At 29.4% G+C, this 25,269-nt stretch overlaps 1 protein-coding gene across 9 annotated transcripts in view; it reads right to left on the reverse strand.

Moving 5' to 3' along the window:
• The window catches only part of bru3 (CUGBP Elav-like family member bruno 3), a 731,908-nt gene that overhangs the window by 191,588 nt on the left and 515,051 nt on the right, over positions 1-25,269 (reverse strand). For 2 of the 9 annotated variants that reach the window (XM_088194160.1, XM_088194157.1), the window contains exon 1: positions 8,480-8,714. The exons of 6 other annotated variants lie outside the window; for them this stretch is intronic. In XM_088194160.1, coding sequence (XP_088050286.1) covers positions 8,480-8,539 — 60 coding nt within the window. In that variant the 5' untranslated portion in view covers positions 8,540-8,714. Of the gene's footprint in view, positions 1-8,479; positions 8,715-25,269 lie in introns of those variants that run through there. One more of the 9 variants, XM_088194162.1, reaches the window with a different exon arrangement.

The following is a 25,269-nucleotide window of genomic DNA, read 5'->3' on the forward strand; positions in this document are numbered from 1 at the left end:
ATGAATATAATATAATAATAATGCATCTAAAAATTTCGTTTTGATTCTCCCGAAAAATTTTGCTTTAAAATAACTACATTTATATTTAAATCGTAATTTAAGTTATGAAATGATTATTAATTGGCGTGTGGATGGTTTTTCACTTCACCTGTGGAATACAAAGTTCACCTAACCAATAAATACGTTACTTATAGTGAACCCAACGTAGCACGCAAACGTCATTATATTATTACGTGCACCGTTAAGTTTTAATTGTTAAGCTTTTGCAGAAAAAAAATAAAGCCACTATAAAGTACTCTTTTATATATCTGTCTTTTAATGGGTCTAACGTATCGTGAAAACAAATCGCTTAGACATAATTAGCAATCGCACACGTGCATACAATTAACGGATAAATGACATCTTATTTATGTCGTTAATATAAATTTATATTTCATCTATCGGTTCATAATATCAGATTGAATGTTTATATGATGTATTATGAATATGGGAGTCGGGAAGGCGTTTTTTATGCGCGCCTTCCAACATTTCCATGTATGGCATGTATAAAAGATCGGATGTATAGATTTTCTTACGTAGCATGAAGTACCTATAAAACGAACCAAAGGAGATGGCTGTACATGACAAGGGTATGACATGTCGAAAAACTTGACAAAATTTCAGAACGAGTGTACATGCCGACATGACGGTTATAGGTTTAATTTGATGGGTCATTAATGTAATGCGAAACATTAATTTAAATTGCTTAAAAATCTTTTACGCGAAATCAATATTGTGTGTGTGTACATATGTAATATATGTGAAAGAGGGTAGATGCATGGTATTATATAATACGTATACGCAGCATGGCGTATTCGTATGTAAACGTAATACACACATACGCCATCAATTCACGGAGTAAACATAATTTAAGGTTTTTATTTGCACACTGATATGGCCGTGTTCGGTTACGGGCACAATAAAAGTAAATGCGGAGAAATGAATCGGAAAAAAGCATTGGAAATTTGTTTACACGTACTTTTATACAGATGTATAATACGTACACAGACATATAATTTATTATGTCAGCGTGGCGCATGTGAAATATTTTTAGAAAAATAATTTAATAATAAAATTTCTTCACACAATATATTTATAAAATTTAACAGATATCATTTTTGCCATTTAAAGTTTAAAATATGTTTTTGAAAATACTTAATTTACCAGTTTTAAAAACTTAAACTGCTGAATTTAGTTTTATATACTACTATGAAAATTTATTATATGACATTATTTAAATTAAATCGCAAAATAATACCGAGTATGTATTGTACTTCTTGCGAATTACTAAATCATTGAATAAGTATATTATGTAGACGGTTTAGTGAATATTGCGCAAACAAAAATTGCGCACAGTGAAAATTTCAAACATTAAAAATTCTGATCAGATATGTATAAAAAATAATAATTTAATATACATAAAAAAATGTCTGTATATATAATATAATATATTTACGTATATATATATTATATCATGTTTTAAAAATATTTTACAATTATATTAGTTATTTACATAGGTATGATACACTTACATTAATTACATAAAATTACACAATTAAAAATAAAGAAAAATATAAAGCAGTTGTAATTAAAAGTTAAATATATTTAACAATCAAACAATCGCCAATGTTCATAATTTTGGTTTTTGAAAATTCGTTGAAACATTCCATTATTTAAAAAAAGAGTTCGCAAATTTACCATGTAAAATTTTTACCAACTAAATATTCAGTTACATGAATTTAAAACTATTAATCGTCAACTACGGCTACTAAAAACATTTATAAGATTAATGATTTATTATATATTCAATAATGTCATTGATAATTTTAACAAATTAAACGGAAAATTACGATATCAATAGTCCTGGATGTTGGAGACCACCAAAGATAGACGATGATACTCAAACTATAAATCAGCTGACCGAAAAATTATAGCAATGCGATTCAACAATATACACATTAAGCAGATTGGGAAGGCTTGGAGATAAGGTGTATGAGCTCCACACTATTCAAGCGAAAAAAACATATCCCAAGAGCTTCTGAATCTTTTAGCTAGTAGTCTTTTCTCGATCATTTGATAACTAGAGATAATAAAAGGCTGTTATGAGTAGTTAGCGAAAATTCAAGAAGCAAAACTTATCCTTAAGCTCACTGTAAAAAATGTATTTTGTTTGTATGGTAATAATGCAAACAATTGTGTATTGCTAAACTCTTAAACTGATTCAACAATAACACCATGCTTTTATTATGATTAGCTGGACCGTTGTGCACATTAATGTAAACAAAAAGGATAAGCCAAAAGTCCAATTGTTTTACAACATGACAATACGCGTCCCGATATAAGAAAATTGACTCTCGATAACATTAAGAAACATGGCTGAAAGATTTTATTTCATTCACCTTATTCTCTAGACTCATAGGTAGGAAAAGTTTATATCTTCCTGATAAAATTATATTTTTAATAATTAAAATAAAAATAAAATTTTAAAAGTGATTTGTTGTCTCAACAAAAATCGACGTTTATTTTAGAATAATCTAAAATTTATCCAATTGTATAGCTTCAAAATATACAACAATCAAGTCGTAATATTGTCAAATTAATAATTTTAGTTGCAAATTATTAATTTCACAATATTCGAGGAAAAAGCTTTGTTTTTGTTTGTCAATCAAACTAACCCTCAAAGTATAAAAAAATGAAGTACAACAAAACTGATAATATAGAACACATATGCTCGATTTTTAAGAAATAATGTGTTGATTTTTTGTTTATCTTATGATAACAAAGCTATACTAAAATATTGTATATGGTCAAATAGTGAAGAAAATAATGTAAAGGATATGAAAACCAATATATATCTATAATGTATAGTCGCAATTTGAACGTGGCTTTTTCCATTTTATTATATATTTTTCTGAAAAATATTATAATAGTATCTATGATGTATAAAATCTGACATTTTATATGTCACAAGATACTCTTGTAAGTATATTACGCTACACAATATATTTTTTTAAAGTTGCCCAAACGAGCGTCCAAGTTTTCCGGTTGACGCTATTCCGACATTTAATTAGGGTTATCGCATGAAGCTGGTAAATATCGACATAAAAGGAGAAATTATTCGAGCGTTATTGACGATAGGCGCGCACTCCATTTTTTACGGGCAGCTCGATAAATATGCCCAAAAATGTTTGGCTCGATGGGCTCGTAACCGAATTTGCCAAGGAGTACTAGTAGCGTAGGCGGAGGATGCCCTTTTTGAGCGACGTCAAAGGATTTATTCGTTAAACTGGCACATATAAATATACGCACGTTTAAGCTATGTATTATATAAAAGAGACATAGTGAAAATATAATCGATAGCCTACAACGAGATAATAAAACGGCGACTCACGATATTTGGTAAGATTTTAAATTCTTAAATAATAATTATGAAGTAAATCTCAAAAAAATATTTAATTATTAATTACAGTAAGGACACAATACTCTATAACTAACATTGTTTTATTATAAAGAATTTAGATTTATCAGGTCATTTTTTTATCTCCTGTAAGTTTTTTTGTCAAATTATCTATTATAAATAATTTATTTTCTGACAGGTTTGCAAAGAAAATGTTAATGTTATTTTTTAACATTTCGAATTGTTGCTCCAAGTAGCAATAAAATCATCAAAATTAAAAAAAAAATTCTAGTTGCTGTTAAAAGTATTACTATTTATGAATTACTGTATATAAGTAATACACATAAATGTGTTCAAGAATACTTCGAAAAAACTAGCATAGGCTATTTTGAAATTTCGCCCTGCGAAGCAAAATATAGCAAAAGTTAAATTTTTTTATTAAAATAGCAGTTCATCAAAAGTTTATTATATAATTGTTTTTGCTTAGTTAAAGACCTACAGATAAATTTTTAATTTGTAAAAAAGTCTTAAAGCTTGCAAAAGGATCCAAAAGAATTTAATAATATTAAAAAAAATGTTAATTATTTTTAATGATGGTTTTAATTTAATAAGCTACTTTCCTGTCTTAGTATATATGTATTATTATATTTATAGTAAAATATTTTGATTATTTGATAAAAAATATATTGTAAAAAATGTCATCAATTTTTTTTGTTATTTTTTAATCAAGTATAGTAGATTGTTTATTATTTATGAAATATACTTAAATGTATTCATTATTGAACATATTATGCTTGCTACTTTGTATTTTCATTATAATATAAGAAGTAACTTGTATTTAATACCATTTTTTATATAAATCCATGCACGATGCCAAAGGTAAACAAATACGAATTTGCAAAATAATCCCTAAAGCAATTTGTAAACGTTCAAAAGTTTCTCTGCATTTCGTTGGTTACAAGCTAATCGTACACGAATGTCTGCAATGCCAAAAACACAAAATGCACTTTTTTCCTAAGCGTTTTAAAAAAAATCCAACTGTTTTTTCAACCGTCCCTACATATAAGGTATCTATAGTAACCAATGCTACAACCAAGTTAATTTTTTTACGTCCGGCAAGCTGCGGCACTTTTTGTTTTTTTATGCCGTCTAATGAAAACGAAAAGGTTTGGAAGGGAGGTTGTATCACATGCATCGACGTAAGCGCCACTAATTAGAGCGTTTAGTTTTCCGGGCACGACCAATGAGCCGCGGCTTAGATAGAAAATGTTTTATTCCATTAGTCTCCCAGCTTCCATGTGATGCGGCTATACACTACGTATCTCCTCGTGGAATGAAAGTTGCACGTCCATAAGTCCAAGTCCTGGGCTTACGCTGAAATTTATTATAACGGAAGATTCCGAGGCGATATTTTACGAGGCGGCCTCCGCCGACTAATTACATTTACACAAAAGGATAATTGAAACATGATGGCGTTGAATGAAATAAATTGCAACTTTGGATAACTTCTGAAGCAAAGTCTGAATCTGGCGCGTCGTATGTCATCGAATCTCGCTATGGAGAGATGGGGGCGGTGCCACCATCATCTCATCCGTTCTCCCCCATCTCGAAGGAACAGATGCTGCGAATAATAAAAAAGAACCTCTCAGATTTGATTAGTGCTAATTCGGGGATGGAACCTCCCTAGGCGGAAAATCGCCTCAATTGCGAATTAACTACTCACACACACATACATAGAAATATATGATTGTTAACTAGGGCGTAATTTAGCTGAGTTATATTTATAAATTGTATACAATGTAGATTATAGAGACACATTATACAACGTGTACTTTAATATCATGAATAATTTATAGAGATCTACATTTGCTCCTACAAAGTCAAGAAGCAATTAAATTATATATGTATCCATATATAGAATTATCTCTCGTTCTTTCTCATCTAAAATGAAAAAAATGTCGTTTCTTTTAAGCTTCTCCATTGCAGTTATATGGGTGGAAGTCATTTGATAAAAGATTCTAGCTACATCGTTCTAGATAAAGAAACTGAAGCTTCTTCAAGACTTAAATAATCTTGGCAAAATATTTATTTAACAAGAATTGTTTTAGTTTTAATAATAATGTTTTTTTTTAAGAATATAATATTAAAATTATATTTTATCAAAAACTAATGTTAAGTAGACCAAGAAACATCCTTTAATAATTAACTAAGATAGTTATATTTATTATAAATATGTATTTTAATATTACTTGAAAATAAAAAAAATCAAATTAGAAGAAAAATTATTACTTATATAGTAATTAATTAAATAAGATATTTTGTACAGTGGTATTAAAATACCGAAAAAAGTCAGGGATCAATTTACTATGTAAGGAAACATCTATGAATTTCAAGTAAATATTTTTAAATAATACTTAAAATCAATAGTTACATTTTTAGCTTTACAAATAAATTTACTGTAGTAAAAATATTTTTATTTGTTATCGGACAAGATCTAGTCAAATAATATTATAAAATATTACAGAAATATTTTTTATTAATATGTTTCTAATAAAATCTTGTATTAAATACATTTTAAAAGTAAATAAAATTGATTAATAAAACATGGAGCTTAAAATAGGATAAGAAATATATAAATATAGGCATTTTAAAAATTTTAAGAAAAATGTACGGATTTGAAAAAAATTTGGTACTACCATAATTTTATTTTTAATACTCGTATTACCAAAAGTCGATTTTTGCCGCAATACCAGTATCAATCCTACCGATATTACAATCCCTAGACGTGATTTTTCTTTGTCAGGATAATGACCCAATTCGTTCAGTTTCAAATATTGACTACCCCAGTTATAAAAGGGAGACAAGTACATAAACCAAATGACACGTTAATGTAAAATTGTATGTTCAGAATTATTTAATATCTAAATATATAAAAAAATTATGAACATGTATTTATTACTACTTATAAAACTCAAGAGTGAGATAATAATTTTTTTTGTAACAAGCTAAAATTTTATAAATTTATAAATTTTATAATGAGTAATGCCAATGCTAAATTAATAATATTTTCAATAAAAATTATAAAAAAAACATAATTTAATATTAGGGCGTATTAAACATTTATTTTACAGCGTTTCACACGGACACGGGAACACTGTGTATATCACACAGTCGCAAAGCCCTGAAAGCCTCGACCGCAAAAATTGGTTCGAATTATCCCGGAAATACATTGGGCAAATTGCATTTTCGGCTTTCGCGTAAGCGCGAGCACTTAGGCGCCGGCTTCTGGGAACTAATTTGATCACCGAACTACCGTAGACGGCTGCGACGCGTCCAGGTCCGCAGTTATGAGTTTAGCCCACCCATGGGCTTAGGAAGGGCAGGGCGAACCAGAATGAAAGAAGAAAAAAACAAAACAAAAGCCTCAATCATTCAGACAGCTGAGCCGGCGAGACCGGGCTTAACCTCGCCATTATTACTTTCGGCTCTGGATGTACGTGCCCGGATTAGGTCGGAATGTTGTGATTTTCCACGGCGGGATTTTCTCAAAACTAATCACAGAAAAAGAAGAAAAAGTATATAGAAAGACATAATATATACGAGCATAATAAAGTCGATCAATAGGTTTATGTTTACATTTTTTTTTCGAAATTTGTCATCGGATGAAATATCATAAAAAACCAAGAATAAAAAAACACTACATATCTTTGATTAACCACTTTTTGCTTATTCTGGAATTATGAGATTTCGGAAAAAAAAGTAACAAAAATTGCATTAAAAAAGTACGGTCAATTTTAAATAAACACAAAATCTATTTAAACACATAAACGATTATTATATTAATGAAATAAAAATTATAAGCTGTATACATTTTTAAGGCCAGATAAAACAAGAAGATAGATATTTTAACTTTTGACTGATGCTTGTTAAGAAGCACAGTTATTGATTTATCAACATTTTTACTGTTATGCAATAAATTATTTGTCTGTTCGTATTTTTTGAAATTTTAATATCATACAATTTACAATTTTAAGAAATAATTTCTATTTGTATTCATTTGATTTTTGTTAGTTTATAAAATATATTTTATACTATTATATTATGCCTGAATATATTGCAATATTAAGATAAGAAACAAAATACCTATTTCATAGTTTAATTAATCATACAATTTTTTTTGACAGGTTCAAACACATAATTTTTTTTCTAATTTGAAATGTTGCACTAAGTGACAATGGATTTGTCAAAATTTCTTATTTTTTTATATTTTAGATAGCAATAATTATTAATTATCATACTTAACAAAATGATAAAAATTCCTTTAAATTTCACTTTTCACCTATGTAAACTTTTATGACTAATTAAATAATATTTTTTTTTAAACATTTAATATTGTTTTTGAGATGTTTTTTGTTATATTTTGCTATGTTAACCACTTAGCAATGTCACTTTAACGCAAAATCGCATTAATTTGTATTATTCTAAAAATTTTGAACTAAATAATTTACACTTCTTTTTGGCCGTTATTTCTTTATAGAATTTATTTAATTATTTTATTTTATTTTTTTATTGTTTAAATCACTCATTTAAAATTTTATTGTACTTAGAATAATTTATTACTTATTTATTCTTTGAAATATAAATACAAGATAAAAATCATACGTATGTGTATATTTATAAAATACAGATTATTTATTTATTATTATTTATTGCCGTTGTTGATAACGTGATAAATTCACGTGCTTCACCTGAGTTTTCCGACAAGTGGCGCCACGGTGGGCGACGAACAAACTATATCGCGCTCCGGCAACTAAGACGAGCGGGCAGACTATAAAAGCATCACACTTTTGAACTGACTTTAAAGCTCGCGCATAAAAATAGTGTACACTTTTAACGAATAATAAATTCGAGCAACCTTCAAAGTACGCAATGAAGATAAAATTTTATTTATTTTAACGACTTTCGAGACGTTTGTTTGGGTGCGATTTTTGAATATGCCGCACCATCGATATCACTCGTAAATAAAATTTGTGCAATACTTACAATAACCGACGGCGAGTATTCAACTTTCGCCGAACGGAAAATTTCCACCAGATGAACCATATGGATGATTTTATGTTCCACTTTCGGGTGAAAAAAGTTAAAGGTGTGCGAGTTACGCGCGGCGGCGTGAAAAGTTTTTCGTTCCCGTGCGGAAGCGCGCGTGCTCGCGTAAGTTCAGCTGCGCGTTATATTTTCGTCGCTCGGAAAGTTGTGTGTTGTGAGAGTGTTTTTCCGCGTGTCGACACGCTCCGTCAGTAACGGCGCGCGGAGTGCAACTGCGGCGTCGGTGGCGGCGCGCTAGACAGTGGCGGCGCGGCGGGGCGGGGGGCACGCAGCTGCGTGCGGCGCGGACCAATCGCGTGCGTGGTGCCCCCACCCTCGCTCCCGCGCCGCCCCCAGCGCCCCCCCACCCCGCGGATAAATCGATGGCCCGTATATTGCGTTAATTATTTAGGAAGCACGCGGCGGCTGTCAAGGTGCGATGTGTTCGGCGAAAGAAAATGCGGCGCGCGCGATGGGGGCGCAGAAAATATTGCAATTTGTGACATGTTTCCAATTATTACTCAAAAAATATCAAAAATGTCTCAAAATACAAAGTTTACAAAATAAAAACACTAATTATAAGTAACTTAAAAAATAAAAAAGTGCAATAAATAAATAAAAAAATTCCAGCACTAGTCGCAAGAATCAGATACATTTTTTTCTTAATTTTTACAATCTATTTTTTTGTAAAAATATTTTGCTAACCGAGTACATTTTTAAGACAATTTGATTTTTTTTTATTAAAACTACCGCAGATATCGTGTTCTCAAAACTATGTGTGCTAGGAATTTTTGATTTTGTAAAATAATATTATGACTTGATTCAGAAATCACAGTCGGTGTTTACGTCAATATTTATAGGTAAGAAAGTAATGGAAATGTATGAGTTATACCCATATAATATTCTTTGAAAGCTCAAACATTTATATATTTTAGTGTGTTCGTTATATATCATATTTGTACTACAATATATTAAAAATACATTTCTATATTATCCTAATACTGCTCGAATTTTTTTTTCCACAATTCTTGTGTGGGCAATAAAAAAACCACTCAACCGTTACAGTGAATATGTATTACCAGTGAAATCATTTCTGAATACATTTTCACCGGTAGCTATAAATTTATATTAGCAAAAACATAGTTCAACTGATGAAATAATATGCTGCTCTAAAAAAAAGCCTAAGAAACTCCATTGCGGCAATTGCAATATGTCTATTTGCTATTTAATGAACTTATGGCTGATGAAAAATCAGCCTATTAATTAGGTAAGGAAATTTTTTTTTAAATTAATAATATTAAATAATTACGAGTATCGCGACCCACATAAAAAGTGACTACTAACTGTGATTTTTCAATAAATTAATTGTCATAAAATTAAAAAAATTGAAACAGTAACTCTTTTTCATTTTGGTATTTATTGGTAATATGCTTTATACGAGAACATACTTTTTTAGCTTTTTGACTGCCTAAGTATATTTGCATTACCAAAATCTATATTATCTATTTACATTTTTCACCAAATTTTATAAAAGTCATGGATAAATATTATATTTTTATCGAGTGGCTAGATTTAAATAAAAAATCATAATTCTAATCAATAAAATTACATTTAAAATCATATAATAAGAATATAAATAAACTATACATTTTCTCAGGTAAGAATATTATATTGATATATGTATATATACATAAATTCATTTAAAATTACTTAATTCCCAACTTGCTAGCAAAATCATATTTACGAATTTCAATTGCTCCTATTGTACATATATTTAATTTATTAGCTTGATATAAAAACATTGAAATTATTTAATCTTAAAATATATCAGATATATGTATACTATAAATATATACTATATATATATGTATAGTAAAGGTTATGGAATATATGTATGTATAAAGCAATATATTTTAGAATGAAAATACATTACCAATATTTTTCATATTACTGATTCCTTGTTTTTGAATGTCGAACATAAAATAATCTTTATTATTGTACGAAAAGAGGGTCAAAAACTTTGATTTGCCTCGGGCATTATCATGAATGGATCGACCCTGGAGAGATGCAACCCTTGCTTTGATTTTAATAAACATATACGTATAAAAATATTATCTCTCGAAGATACTATTAAATTAAAATTAAATATTTTTTTGAGATTTTTCAATTAACTCAAACATTGTTTAGTTTTGAATTTTCATAATGCGCGTTTTATGTTTACCATAGCCGTTGGGGTTTTGTCAAAACATCCACGGCCAGTAATATGGCCACATTTGGGCATTTGAGGACTAAATTACGGTATAAACCACCAATTTAGGGTTAAATTTGCAAACAAATGTTTGAGTAGTATGAAATGAATTTAAATAGATTTTTAGTTTTGAATATAGAACGTATTTATTAATGTATTTCAATACCATAGACAAATTTATATGTGCCTATAAGTAAACATATGTAAGTCAGGTAGAACAGGATAACTTAATTAGGTAATTGGAGTTAGTGCGTAACCATCATAACGCGATATGTCCACACAAACATTTGTCTTGCTCGTGCATTTGTATTTGCTTATGTTCACAAACAGAGTGCGTATTGACACAGGGTGCGTGTTTATACTGTACAATGATGGACATAGCAAGTTTTGATTGTTGCGTACTTCTATATAATAACATATTCTTATCGATACAAGATTTATAAATTTGTAACAATGATCTGATTTAATTGTTAGATTTATATATCCATGGAAAAAATAGTACAATTTTCGATCGGTCAACGCGTGAATGGTGCTTTATAAATCACATAAAGCGGAGCTTTCACAGCTGCGGGGTGGATTCAAATGACATATATTGAACGAGGGTGGCTGCATTCGAACAAAAAAAGAAAATACTTTGCAAACAGTGTGTTCAGTCAGCGATTGAAAACGAAGCTATCTCCCCCGTGCCGAGCCTTTTCTCCCGATACGATACGGTAGATGATTCTGTGTTCCGATCAAATATATCCGAGCGAAATTTCACCAGCTTCAAGAATTGTAAATAAAGAGATCGCATTGCAGTTTCCTTCGATTGTCTATGATTTGAGCTAACGAACCGTTTTTCGTGTCATCGTTATAAAGGTATATGATCATATAGACATATACGACCCGCTCTAGTGAAAGGGAAAAATCCCTAATTTCGGATAATTTCGGACAGAAATACGCTTTTGATGTGATTTTAAGCGGACGGAACGTTTGTGAGGCTGCGAAGAGAGTTCGAACTCAAGGACAACTCAAGGGCAGATACGGGAGATGGTAGACGCCAACACACGCTTCGTATAGGACTTGTAAGTATACGGTAGACGAAAGAAAGTTGCTAAAACAACACTCGATGCAAATTTCGGAGAAGTTTGTATTTAATAACAAAGCAGCAGAATCTTCACTCAAGGGAAAAAAATAACAGAGCTAGTATAACGGTCAAGGACCGTTTTTATTAGTGCATATTTTATAATTTTAATATTATTAAAACTAAAATTAAATTATTAAAAACAGAATGTATTATAATAAATATTAATATTATATTAACTCACAATCAACTAACGCGTTTCACAGAGTATGTGTATTATAGAAGAACGTTTTATAAATAGGGGCTTACAATAAAAAGGATGTAATATCGAAATACGCCTCCAAGAATTATATTTTCATATATTGCTGTTTTCCATATCTGACAATCTCTTTTATATGCGTATTAATATTAAACGAATTTTAATATCAGGCAGCGCGACATGTTCCGTCGTAAAATTGCAACCTCAAATATATATCCGCTTGCTATATTTATATATTATATACACTCGAATATGTATGTATATATTTACCGTAGAATAAGAGCCGCATAAATTGAATTAAATGACTTAGCTGCCTGCTGTGGCTTATTTTTACGATTGATGAAACTTTCGGTAAGAACAAAACGCATAAGTTCTAAAGCAAATTTGTTGGAAAATGACCGTTTAATTTTATTGTCGTTGTTATATGGTAATTGTCGGAAATTGCTTTTTTCCCTTCGCTTCGTAATATATAATTAAATATTATAATCACTGCCTTAAAATTCAGTCGTGTGTTATCGTAAATTACTTATTATAATAGTAGGTTTATTAGTTGTGAATTATAGAGAAAGATACATATGTTGATAAAAAGATATATTTCACTAAGCCAGAAAAACTAAAATATATGGGCAAAAAGATACTTCCCTACGTATATTTTTTATCTATTTATTTTATTTTTAACTTGCGTTTAAATTATTTGCATTGAAAAATAATAAAGGTCCAAAAATTTTGACTAAATGGTAGTCCCTAAAGTTCTGCACAATCTGAATACTTTTTAATATTCGTTTTAAGCTCAAAAATATTGAAATACTAAATTTATAGTTATATTGTATTTTTAAACACTATAATCTATTGAGTCTATGATGGGTTAGTGTTGAAAATTCTATGGCACAAGCAATGTTTTTGTTGCGTAGTAATATTTTCACCTGACTAGAAATAAATATGTTTTGGATATTCCGCTTAAGACAAAATTTTACAAATCAATACATCACTTTTTATTGTCAGATAGAATCATTGCTTTAGTTACCTATGTGTTTTTGCCTTAGCAAAAAAATGCTTTTCATAAAACAGTTCTATGTAAACCTGAATTCTTCAAAAGCATAAAAGAACTACTAATTGAGTTTTGTTCAATAGATTTAGGGTATAGAAAAATATTTCATTTAAATAACTGGCAACTTTTTCATGTATTATATTTTTAAATTTTAAAAAAATCACTTGCTGTGCAAAAACTATTATTTTGCATAAATATTGCTCGTTATTAAAGCCTTCGATAATTATTTACTGATGAGAATGACGCATTCGCCATTGTCATGAAATATACATATATTAGGTATATATTGTATTAATCGTTAATAAAAAACTATAGCTTTGTATTTCCATGACGTACAATATTTAAATACTACATTAATGAAGTAGTCATAAAATCGCGTTTTTTTTTGCTTAACATATTTTATCATTAGTTTAATATTTTAGTATTCAAAATATATTTATTCATGAAAAAAATAAATAAAATGGCTGTCAGAAAATGACAGTCTCTAATTATGATCTAATGCTGTTTCATTATAATACGAGTAAATTGTAATTTAATTAATAAAATTTCAATATAACCGTTTTCATTATATATCTATATTATATAAAAATATATATATACTGGTAGATAAGGACTGACGATTTATCTATTCCAAGCAAAAGTCATACATAGTGAATATTATTATTTTTAAAAGCTTCGTTGATTTATAAAACCTTCTGTATTTCATTTGCGCGTTTTCAGCGAGACAAGTCAAACTTTGTGAATTGTAGTATTTATTGTAGAGTACATCGTAATATAAGGTACCTATATATTTATATACTTTCAATAGCAGGTTAATATCGTTAGGCAGTAGCAGGGTGAGTGAATACTACAAGACGGTGTTAGGAAGTTGGCCCTTATCTCAGGAATGAAGTGCGTGCTCCTCTATTGAGAAGTATCTCATCGTCCCTACTTTGTTACGAAACAAAAGATATTTTGCCCTCTCGGTAGGGAATCACACGCCCTACGTTTATTCGAAAGTGTTAGCACGTAAAAGCGGTCAGTGTGTAAGTGACGATCGACTAACTTTTAATGACTTCATTCCGACGCACAAAACATGAAATTGGAAATAATAAAAATAGATTATATCCTCACCAAATGACACATCGGATCGATACTGAATATGGAAAATTTTATAAATGATGTCACGAATTCTATATATTAATTTATAGTGCTGATATACTATTTCATATTATATAAATTGTATACGGAACTGAGATTCTTAATGTGCAAATATATATTGCATGTTGAACGTGTTTTTAAATGGTAGTGCTCAAACGAAGCATTTATGTGTTTAGAGAGCTGTTTGTTGTAATAAACGTCTTCAACTTTGATTTTGTTCCTTGTATTTCCACTCGAAAGCGCGGATAAAATCGAACTCTAGTCCTCAAAACATTTTCTATAGATTCTTATGTGAGAAGTTTGATTGCAGCTTTTTTCTCTCCAGTGTAAGTTTCGGGGTTAGTTTATTCTTGTTAAACCCACCCCCTAGCACGTAGAATAAACGCTCTTTGAAATTTTGTTTGATAAGATTCGCGTATGAAAGGGTCGAGCGATTCGTACAAAAGAAAAACACACACTGGCCGTCCATTTTTTTTCAATGGTCAAAAAATAGTTTGTTATTGGAGTTTGAATCTTCTTCGATTGGGTACTAACGTTAAAATTTTCTTAGAGAAATAATTTCGCCCGCTTAATCCCGCATAAATCAATAATCCTGTGAAATTATTAAGCCCGACCGATGGAAAGAAATGCGATTTCGCCGAAATACGGGTGGATGTCATCCCTTATATCTTTTAACTTTTAATGATCGTACTTTCGAGATTTCAACAAAGTTTTGCATTATGAATTTAATCCTTGCCTTTAATAGGTTTTCGCGAAAAATAATTAATCCTCGGGCTACTTATGGTTATGGAAGATTCGTGTCAGGATTTAAAAAAAACTTTCTGACTATGAGTGGGTGCGAAGGGAAGACCGTAAAAAATATTTAATTAAGTACTGCTATATAAAAAGCGTAATATTGCTCAGCGTATAAATCATTGTTTATTTTACGCGAATTCAACTAATAAAAATATTATGCGACATATTTACATAACAATATATTTTTTATTGACGCTCGTTTTGAATTATGTTATGGTACATAGCGTATCTCAGTTGTGTAAAACATTCTACAAATTTATAGACGAGATGCTTTGAAAATGCTTAATAAAAAGTTTGCTGTTTGATATATTTTATATGTTATGATCGCTTTAGTTCAAAGTGATATTTTTATCATCGTAGTAATTCTAGAGATTTTCAGGATGACTTTTAAATGAACCGTTAAAATAAAATTTTTGAGTATGTTACCGAACTTTCAGTATTTTATTGTTACAAGTTACGCTTATAGTCATCAGATTTATTTATAGAAATTAATGATATATACATATATCTTTTTTAAACTACAAAAATATATTATATCATATTAAATAATATAAGTGTAGCATTGAAAAACTGAGTAAAATAATTATTAAATAGCATTCAAAATATGCTAAAAAGTCATTATGATAATTGATGCACCAAAAGAGACATTATTAAAGTTTCTATTTTTTAAGACAAACTGGATTTATTTATATTTATTTATTGCCAATATGTATAAATAATTATACTAAGTAAAACGCATGTATTTAATTATTACCGTGTGTATATAGTTATGCGTTTTTAGTCTTAAATAATTTATATCAAATAAATTGAATAATATATATCACTGTAGATGAAAATCGATTAGCGTTGAAATTAAGAGGGACCAGTTTAAAAAGAAGAAGCAAATGCCGTGAAAAAATCAAATCAATTCTCTCAAACAGATAATGAATGTCAGGAAACATTTTTTTTATTAGCAATTACTGCAGAGTAAGAAATTTACGGAACGAGATGACTATCCTAAACAAATATATTTATTGATGCTATAACAAAAAGTTTTACTTAGCATATAATTTGTATTACAGTAGTGACATATTTTTTTAATTAAATCTTTTTACAGTTTATTGACAATTTAAAGAGCAAATATATACGCCGGTATTTTTAACTATTCGTCATTTAAATATTTGTCCAACCGTGAAATATTTTTTTTGCTTCATAATATCATAAAAAATTATAATATCTTAAGAAAAATATATTTTTTCGATTTATATAATTATAACAAATCAACCAACTATTAAAATATAATTGTGTATTGTTTCTTTATGTATTACAAAAACGCAGATAGTTAATTTTTCCTTCCATGTACCGCTGAATTATATAATATATGGCCAAAATATGCTCTTTTTTGTTTTATTCATTCCTATATTCATGATCGATAGACAAAAATAATTTACTATAAAGAGAAAACACTTTTCAATTGCTGAAATCTTAGAGATTACTTATTTTTTCAAGGTATTATTGAGCAGCTGCAGTATTTTTCATAACTAGAAGAGATTTTTATTTAAAGTAATTTATCATAGTATTTTTTTATCGTGCCTACTGAATTGTTATACTGATTAGTAGTACCGATTAAAGCACTGGTAGTATGCTTTATTATTTTTAAAACAAATATAGTCTTTATACTTTTTTATTTACGTATTTAATTAAACTGTGTCATAACGCAATAATTAAATATTTTAGTACATTTTTGCTATTTTATATTGAAAAAGTTAATTTTTTTACATATAGCTATTTTTATACTAAACAGACAAATCTAATAAATCTAAAAAATAAATTTAGTTTTACAAGGATAAATAATTTTTGCTATCTACTATATTTTTTATTGAAATTATGTGTGTGGGCTCACATGTTTAAATCCACATGAATTCTTCCATCGATATCCATAGGCACGTAAAACCAAGGGGTCTTGTAATTAGGACAGTCCGACCGAGGGACAGAACGAGAAATATAAGGGGGTTAATATAGGGGGTGGCGGTTAGGGTCGTATTTTGTATTTGATTTTTTCGAGCTGTCCCAAAAGGAACGAGGGCCGGAGCCCAATTAGAATATTCATGATTGTCACTATCGTACCCTAGAATGTGTGTCTATACATATTCGTAGGCGACATATTTAAATAAAAACGCATTTAAAATGCATTCAGCGTCGTGACTTTTTATTTGCGAGCTTTATAGCTATTCTCTTTATTTGCAGAGCTTAATTTTTAGTTTATTTTATTCATAGTAAAAACGCACTCTAGCTGATAGAATGGCGGCTTTGTTTGATTGTCGAGCGTATATTTCAAAAAAACATATACACTACATACAAATATTTGTTTTTTTTAGTATTGAAAGTTTGTAATATTCGGTACGTCAACCCTGCAGTAGGTACATAATCGCGTCTGCGGGCGGGGGCGATTTACCCTCGTCAGTATAACCGAATTTTACTGGTGTATAAATGTATTGGCTCGACAAATTTATTATTAAAAAAACTCACATACATACACACGCGCGCGTGTGCAATGATATGAAAAGGCCATAAATTAGGATCACTTTTCCGTCGAGAATACACGGTCATAGTGAACGCTCCTATTCCCTCTTTGGTGATGTATGAAAAGCGAGCAAGACTAATGACCGAATATTCCACACCCTTTGCGGAAAGCGAGCTTAAAAAATTAAATGACACTTAAAAATGAAAATTGTGTCAAAGGGCGTCCGCCTTGCATTCTATCATGGAAGGGCCTGTCCCTTTTATACTATCAAATTCACCCCTCGCAAGTGCCATACCTGCAGAGAAATACTACCCTCTGCTAAGTACTGTATTATACAATTGAATACATTTTGACAGAGCGGAGAAGATCTATCACTTTAAAAGCATCTCTAAAGTTTTACTGATTTGCATCAAATCTAGGAGAGCATTGAATTTATATTTGTATCAGCGAGTAAGAAATAACATTTTTAATATTATTCAATTTATATAATAAAATATAATAAAAATTACATTAAAAGCTTTGTCCATAGGGCGTACTTTTTTTCGCTAATTTGTTCGCTAATACCGCCGGGGGTCAGTTGGCGCTTACAAATGGCCGCAATTTGTATGGCTCGTGATTTTTTTTACCATATTCAGTTTCGTATATTGTATTACGGCCATAGAGTAATTATTTTATCGTGTGCGGCGTTCTTATGCCGATAATAACTAAACGTAAGTTCATAGGTACTATGAATTATACAAGCGGACGATAAACTTACGTTTTAAGCAAATGAAAATACGTTTCATTGTATTTAATGTTCTGAAAACACAGTTCAGTAGAGTATTTAACCCATCAGAAGTGCTTAGGAAGAATACGGAATAATCTGAAGACAACTTTGTCACCAGCACTGTTCCGAGTTCCCCTTTCGCGCCGTTCGTAATCGCGTAATTGTCGAGCGAACACGTTCAATAGAATTTCGGCGAAAGTTTCGAGTTTTGTGATGGAGTTATACTTTAAATGATTGCTTATATTTTTATTTTGTTAGTAAGCATAGTATAAAATCGCGTTCATTTAATATTTAAAAAAATTAAATAAAATTATATTTAAAAAAATATTTTTGCAAAAAAAAGAATGTGGAGACACCTGATGATGGCTTAGCAAAATATAGAGATCGTTAAAAAAGTATGAACGCGAAAAAAACAGGTAAATTTTTTTTTTTTTAAATATAATATCGCGTAAAAAATAAACAATTTTGTAATAATAACAGTAACGTGCTGTATATTGGAACAATACGACAAGCGATCGATTACAATTTTTTTAGTATGCTCCTATACGCGGAGTGTCAGGGTAATAATATTCAAACTAACGTGTTTTTAACATTAAAACTAATAAAAATAGTGCGAATAAAAAATCCATCTCTGTGCGATGTAAATAAAGTGTACTTAAAAACATGTGAAAACTACTTATAATGCTGGGACAATCTTTGCGAAGTATAGAGACTCATTCAAAAAAAAGATGAACGCGAAAAAAACAAGTAAATAATATTTTTTGTGCTGCTTTTAATAAATTGATCGAATAAAATTTGTATCAATATAACAAAACGATAAAATATTTTCAGTGCATTCCTATCCGCGGGACAAATAAAAGATAAGATCACAATTTAATTACTGTGTTTTTTGACATAAAAATCCAAAATTATAAAAGTTAAACTCTTATTTGTTGTCACAAATAATAGACAAGTAACACTAAATTAGTTTGAAAGGTGTGGTAGCGGAACGCGAAGTCGAAGTAAAATGAAATTACAGCCGGTTAAGAAAATAACGTTAGAGCTAGTGAAGTTTAAATAAAGTTTGTTAATAATACATTCAAGTAGATGAAAAAAATATAATGGCAGAATATAATCATATTCTGTCCTTAGAAATAATGATTAATTTAGTACTCATTCCTAGGATACATAGGCTCGAGTTTAAACATATATCTGAATATCGAATAGTTAACGATAGAATTCTTAATATATTTTTAAGATATAAATACTTGAATAATACAATTTAAATAATTAATAAAGGTATATAAAGAATTATAAATATTATAAAAAACATAAATTAAATTAATATTAGCAAATAGAGCTTTCAACTTAAAAGCTTCTGAAAAGACTACTACTTTGTATAGTACGCCAAATATTAGCAACAAAAAATACTTTAGATACAAAAATCCATAGATTCACGACATTAACTTGCAAATACAAAAAATTAGATTGTCGTCAATTACAAAGTATTTTTTTTTCTTATTTTGTTAATCAGCTATTAGTTGTTATGGTCATGACTGTTTTAAATGACAAACATTTCTTGAAAAAAAGTAGAATTAGGTTATGGACTGCAGCGGTACGTGTTTAATTAATGTTTAATGTACTAATTTCGCCTTTTATCACAATAATCAACATTAACATAACATTGTGTATATTATATTTATTATATTATAAGAACTGAAAAAAACTCAATAAACATAAATTTACTATCCTACAAATCTTGAGCCAGTAATTAAGAAAGAAATGAGTAACAGATATAAACTATTTTTCAATGTAAAATAAATTTTGATAAATAGCGTTTATGGTTTACAAAACCCATCTTTTAATATAAATACAAGTCAATCAGATTTAAGGCTGTTTTATATAACACATAATTTATTTATCATTTACGATCGCTGATGCGTGATAAGAACACTTAACCAAAGTACAGAAAATATTTTTTTTATATTTTTTTTATTATAAATATCTACCTAGTAGCTACTATTTATTATTTGTGGTGCTGAGAAACAAAACAGATTTTTTTATTAATTTAATAAAAAATAAAAAATTAAATTTCTCTAAACTTTTCTTATTCCTTTATTTCTTTTCTACTTCTTGTGCACACTCAAATCATCGGTACAAATACACAGCAAGATCGCCACCCCTTTGCTTCGTTTTCGGACGCGATACACAAACGGGCAAATATACATCGAGCCATTGCCACCGCGCCGGAAAATTGATGGGCAAAGTTTAAAACAAAGGCATAGGAGGGAGTTTTGAGTGCGATACTTAGTAATATTTTACGTTATGATAAATTGAGACAACCGAAAACACCGGGCCGCGTTCGCAGTAAATTCGTTAGCGCTGATTGAAATTTATTGCCACGGCCAAAATATTAACCAGATATTAATTGAAAAATTGCCCGACCAATCTGGCCGCCGTGCAAAACCGAATCGAACGTGTGCGGTTTAGCTATGCACAACTCGCGCCACGCTGCAAATGTACTGCGGCCAAAAGGGATAAAAAAGGGCTGCAAAGCCGTGCAGCAGCCCCGAAAAAAATGGACACTTTAATTAAACGCTACATCATAGCCATACGTGCACCACCACAAATGCGTGTAAGTGTAGTTATGTCTACAGAAAGGACCAAAACAAAAAACCTTCAGCATGCAAGAGGAAAATTCATATTCAAGAAAGAGATATGTTTGTATACATGAATTTAATTTGAAAATTATTGGTTTTAATCTAAGAAATACTATGATATTAACTTAAATATTTAACTAAAGAAGCAACTTGCAACTTAATAATATCTAATATAAAAGCTCAGTTACCCGATACTAAACAATGAATAGATACTTCAATTTTGGGTGGAATTTACTTAATGGTGAAACTATAATTTAATCGTTTTAATACACGCGTTATAAAAATCTTACGTCAGAAAAATAGTAAGTTATCATAAAAAGCACAAAATGTTTAAAAAATATCATGATATTAGTAAACTTATTGTAAGTGAAAAGTGTATATATTTGAATGCCTTTTACTAATTATTGAACATGGTATAACATGCAGCGGTACATGGATTATATATTTGCTCTTATTTTATTATCAATTAATTAAAATAATAATATTAATGTCAATACCGGTTTTGACTGTTTTTTGACTGTAGTATGGGTATTATTGTGATCCCTATCGATTCGAAACATATTTTGACAAAATCAGATACATATATATTTGCTAGTCCAAGACTAAACGACACGCTGTTTGTTTACAGGATTACCGACATGTATTATTTATTTTGAATTTTAACAACATCCATAGTAAAATTTATGTATGGAATTTAAAACTAATGGTACAATCATTTAAAGAAATCATTTTTCCATTAAGTATATATAGATGACTGGACATATGTTAAATTTAATTTTATTGATATGATTTTTTACAATTCGTTTAATGCTTATATAATTAATATAAGATTGTCAATTAGTCGATAACTAACAATGAAGTGACATTTGGAGTGTTTTTTTTGTGATATTTTGGATAACATAAGCAAATAATTAGAAATACTTGCCCGGGAATGTCTCGTATAACGTATATTTAAAAATCATGTTCACTATCAATTGAAAAATTAACCAAGAGTAAATTTTAATAAAAAATGAAAAAATCACACAAAATAGCGTAGAGATTTGAGAGTTTTTTTTATAGTGTATGTACATGTGCGTTTATTTGCTTTATATATATTATTTAATGTTACTTTTGAAAAGCAATCATATTATATCTGTGTTAAAATTTACATTTAAAATATGTTGTTTATTAATTAAATAAATTGTACAGTTTAACTCAGTTAAGGCGATTAAAATTGGCATTAAAAACATAATGGCTCAGCGTCGCTGTAAAGAAAACGTGTCAGCGATTATGAAGCCATTTTCGTGATTGTTTCAGTTACGGCTTTAATTCATTGCAAAAACGTAAAACACATTTATTATATTTTATACAATGTAGCTATGAGAGGTACTTTAATACACCTAGTACGGGTGTATTATTGGCAATAAAATAATTATATTGCAATAGTATTACTGTGACACTCTGTAAGTAACGTTTTTTTATTTAATTAACATAAATCTGTGATAGAAAATTTGAATATAAATAGAATGTATGACGTGTAATTTTAAAACATATAACGCATGTTGTTTAATCTCGCAAAAATATGTATTAACTACATTTGAAAGGGGTTATAAATTAAAAGCAAACCACACGCCCGACTCACATATAATATTTAATTTCAAGCGCGAGCTTGGCGAAATCCAGTTGATCGGAAAATAAGAAGTAGTTAAAGCGGACTGAGGTAATCCCTCTAACTGGCATGCGAGAGAAGCCAATTAACGACGTCGGCAAAGAGCTTTTGCGAACGATTTAATTGGGTAAAAGGTGGATGGGCCACTCGCGCCAACTTATAACAAGATGTCCACTTGTGAAACGGACCCCACTTCACAACGCGCAATTTCGGCCATACGTTCCGGGGATTATAGGTGTTTTCGCAATCGATGTTCTGATTTAATACTGATTTTTTCATAATACCCTCAGCTCTTCAAAGTATATTTATAACGTATAATTAGTGTTACTTCCCTGCTCGAGCGTTACACGGAGTGGATATTATTGGCGATACTCACCTGAAAAGAGAGAGATACAGACATTAATATACATATATTTATAGCACTCGAAATAAATTGCTGTATCATATCGTTGATGACCGCATATGTAAATTTATGTTCAAATATTAACACTAATTAATAACTAAGTATCATTAAGTATCAATAATTCAGATGTAATTATACAAGTACTTATGATCATTTGAATATAGAGTAGAGTTTAGTGAACTTGTTATTGCAAATGTGTATTTAATATATAAGCCCATAACAACATTAGTATTTATCGTATCAATGTAAAACTAATTAACGACTGTCGTATCGATTAATTAATCAAAGCTATCAGATGTACTTCTAAAGGTCGTCATAGAATTGATGAATAAACAATGGTTTGGTATTAAATTATCTGAGGGAAACTACTTTAGTTTAGACTCAATAATAATAAGTATAAGCATACGTATGTACTAGTAGTAAAAATATTTTCTTAAATTTTATAAGCCTTATTAAGTGTTAAACTAGATATAATATTTTTTAAGCATTTAAACAAACAGTAGAAACCCGTAGAAAAAAAACTATGAATAAAAAAGTTGATTTGTGTCTTATTTGATTTACTTTCTAAAGGTATTAAATAATTGTGAAAAGACAGTAAAAATCAAGTAAAGTTAAACAGACGTAACAAATTGTTAAAGATTTTGTATTTTCTCCCTTAAATTAAAACCACTAACGTTTTGTTTATTATTCTTATTTTTTTATTGAACTTACTAGCTAATAACTAATGGTTATACACCAGTGACATGTATATTAAATATAATTAGTACATCTGTAAAATTATTTATATTATCAAAATAAACGTATTAAAAAAAATCTAGAGTTTTTAAGAACCAGATGGAGACTCGTAATCATGATGCTTTTAAAATATCAGGTTTAAGTTTTTATTAGAATTTATTGAATCAAGTCTAAACATTTATAAAAATACTTTTTGTTAAAAGAAACACAATATGATACTAACAAATATTGCTAAAATATATACAGTTCATTCAAAGGCTTACAAAACCAAACTTTATCAAATAAGTAATGTGTTTGTTGGGATATAAATTATGTGAAATAAGCTTTTGAAATTTAAAATTGAAGATTGTAGTTGTTATAAACAATGAACATTAGCTTTTTAAAGCATAAATATAGCTTTGGAAAATGCCACAAAAATTTAAAAAATTTGATTAATTGATTCTCATTACCATGATCAATTAATTGAACATTTTTAAAACTTTTACTTATTTCTAAAAATCTAGCTGAATCAAATCATAACTTGATTCGGTTTACATGATCATCTGTTTTTTCAGATACATAATTAATTAGCTTCGATATGAATAATTAATTCCAACCACTCACTATCTCACACATCAATCACATGCTTCACGTGTATATGCCGATAGCACAATTGTCTATGTTATATACAGCATAACGCACTAATTCGTTTCAACCATGCTTCATCCCCTTGTAGTAAAATATTTCAGCTGAATTTATTTTATAGAAATCTGTTCGAATTTGTTTAAATATTTTCTACGTTATTTTGTATTGTATATAAATATTTATTATATATTCATATAAGCTAAATCGCTTATTTAAAGTTAAAATTCGGGATATTGTTAATTAACCGTTATGGCAATTGGCGTCAACAAAACGGCAATTACCGGCGCGGTAATTGTGCGAAACTTTATTAATTCTTAGACGCTTCCGTCAACTTTGATGCCAAATTAAATTGTCGTCTCTTACCCTGCGCCCTTCAAATTGATTTGCGGTTTCACTATATAAATTAAATCCCCGCACAGCGTTGTTGATCGCGTTGAACAAAGGCGATAATCGATTTTGAGGTAATTATGTAATCCGAATAATACTGTTATTCGAGTTGCCCCGAGCATCGACTCTGGCTAGTGCCACTTGAAATAATCGTGTTCAGGTATTATCTTGTAATATCGCTCTGAACGATCGTTACAAGGATTAAATCGTGCCAGAACATCGTCTTATTGTTGTTGTATTTTTTAATGCTGTTCACAAATGTTCGATTTCAGATTAAATCAAAATTACTGGTAGCATCTTATATTCTTCGGGTTTAAAAATATATTGTTCGCTCTTTATCGTACTTGATATTTTAAGAGGTACTTAAGCGATTATCTGTATAACTAAAAATAATTTCTAAAGAATTTATATTTTATTACAAACATGATACACACGTGATATAATATAATTTTGAAATATTCGAAAGCGTTCGCTACGCGAAGCAACAAAG

The sequence above is a fragment of the Plectrocnemia conspersa genome, unplaced genomic scaffold, assembly GCF_051122295.1.
Source record: "Plectrocnemia conspersa isolate PC_06_02 unplaced genomic scaffold, ASM5112229v1 ptg000010l, whole genome shotgun sequence".
NCBI lineage: Eukaryota > Metazoa > Arthropoda > Insecta > Trichoptera > Polycentropodidae > Plectrocnemia > Plectrocnemia conspersa.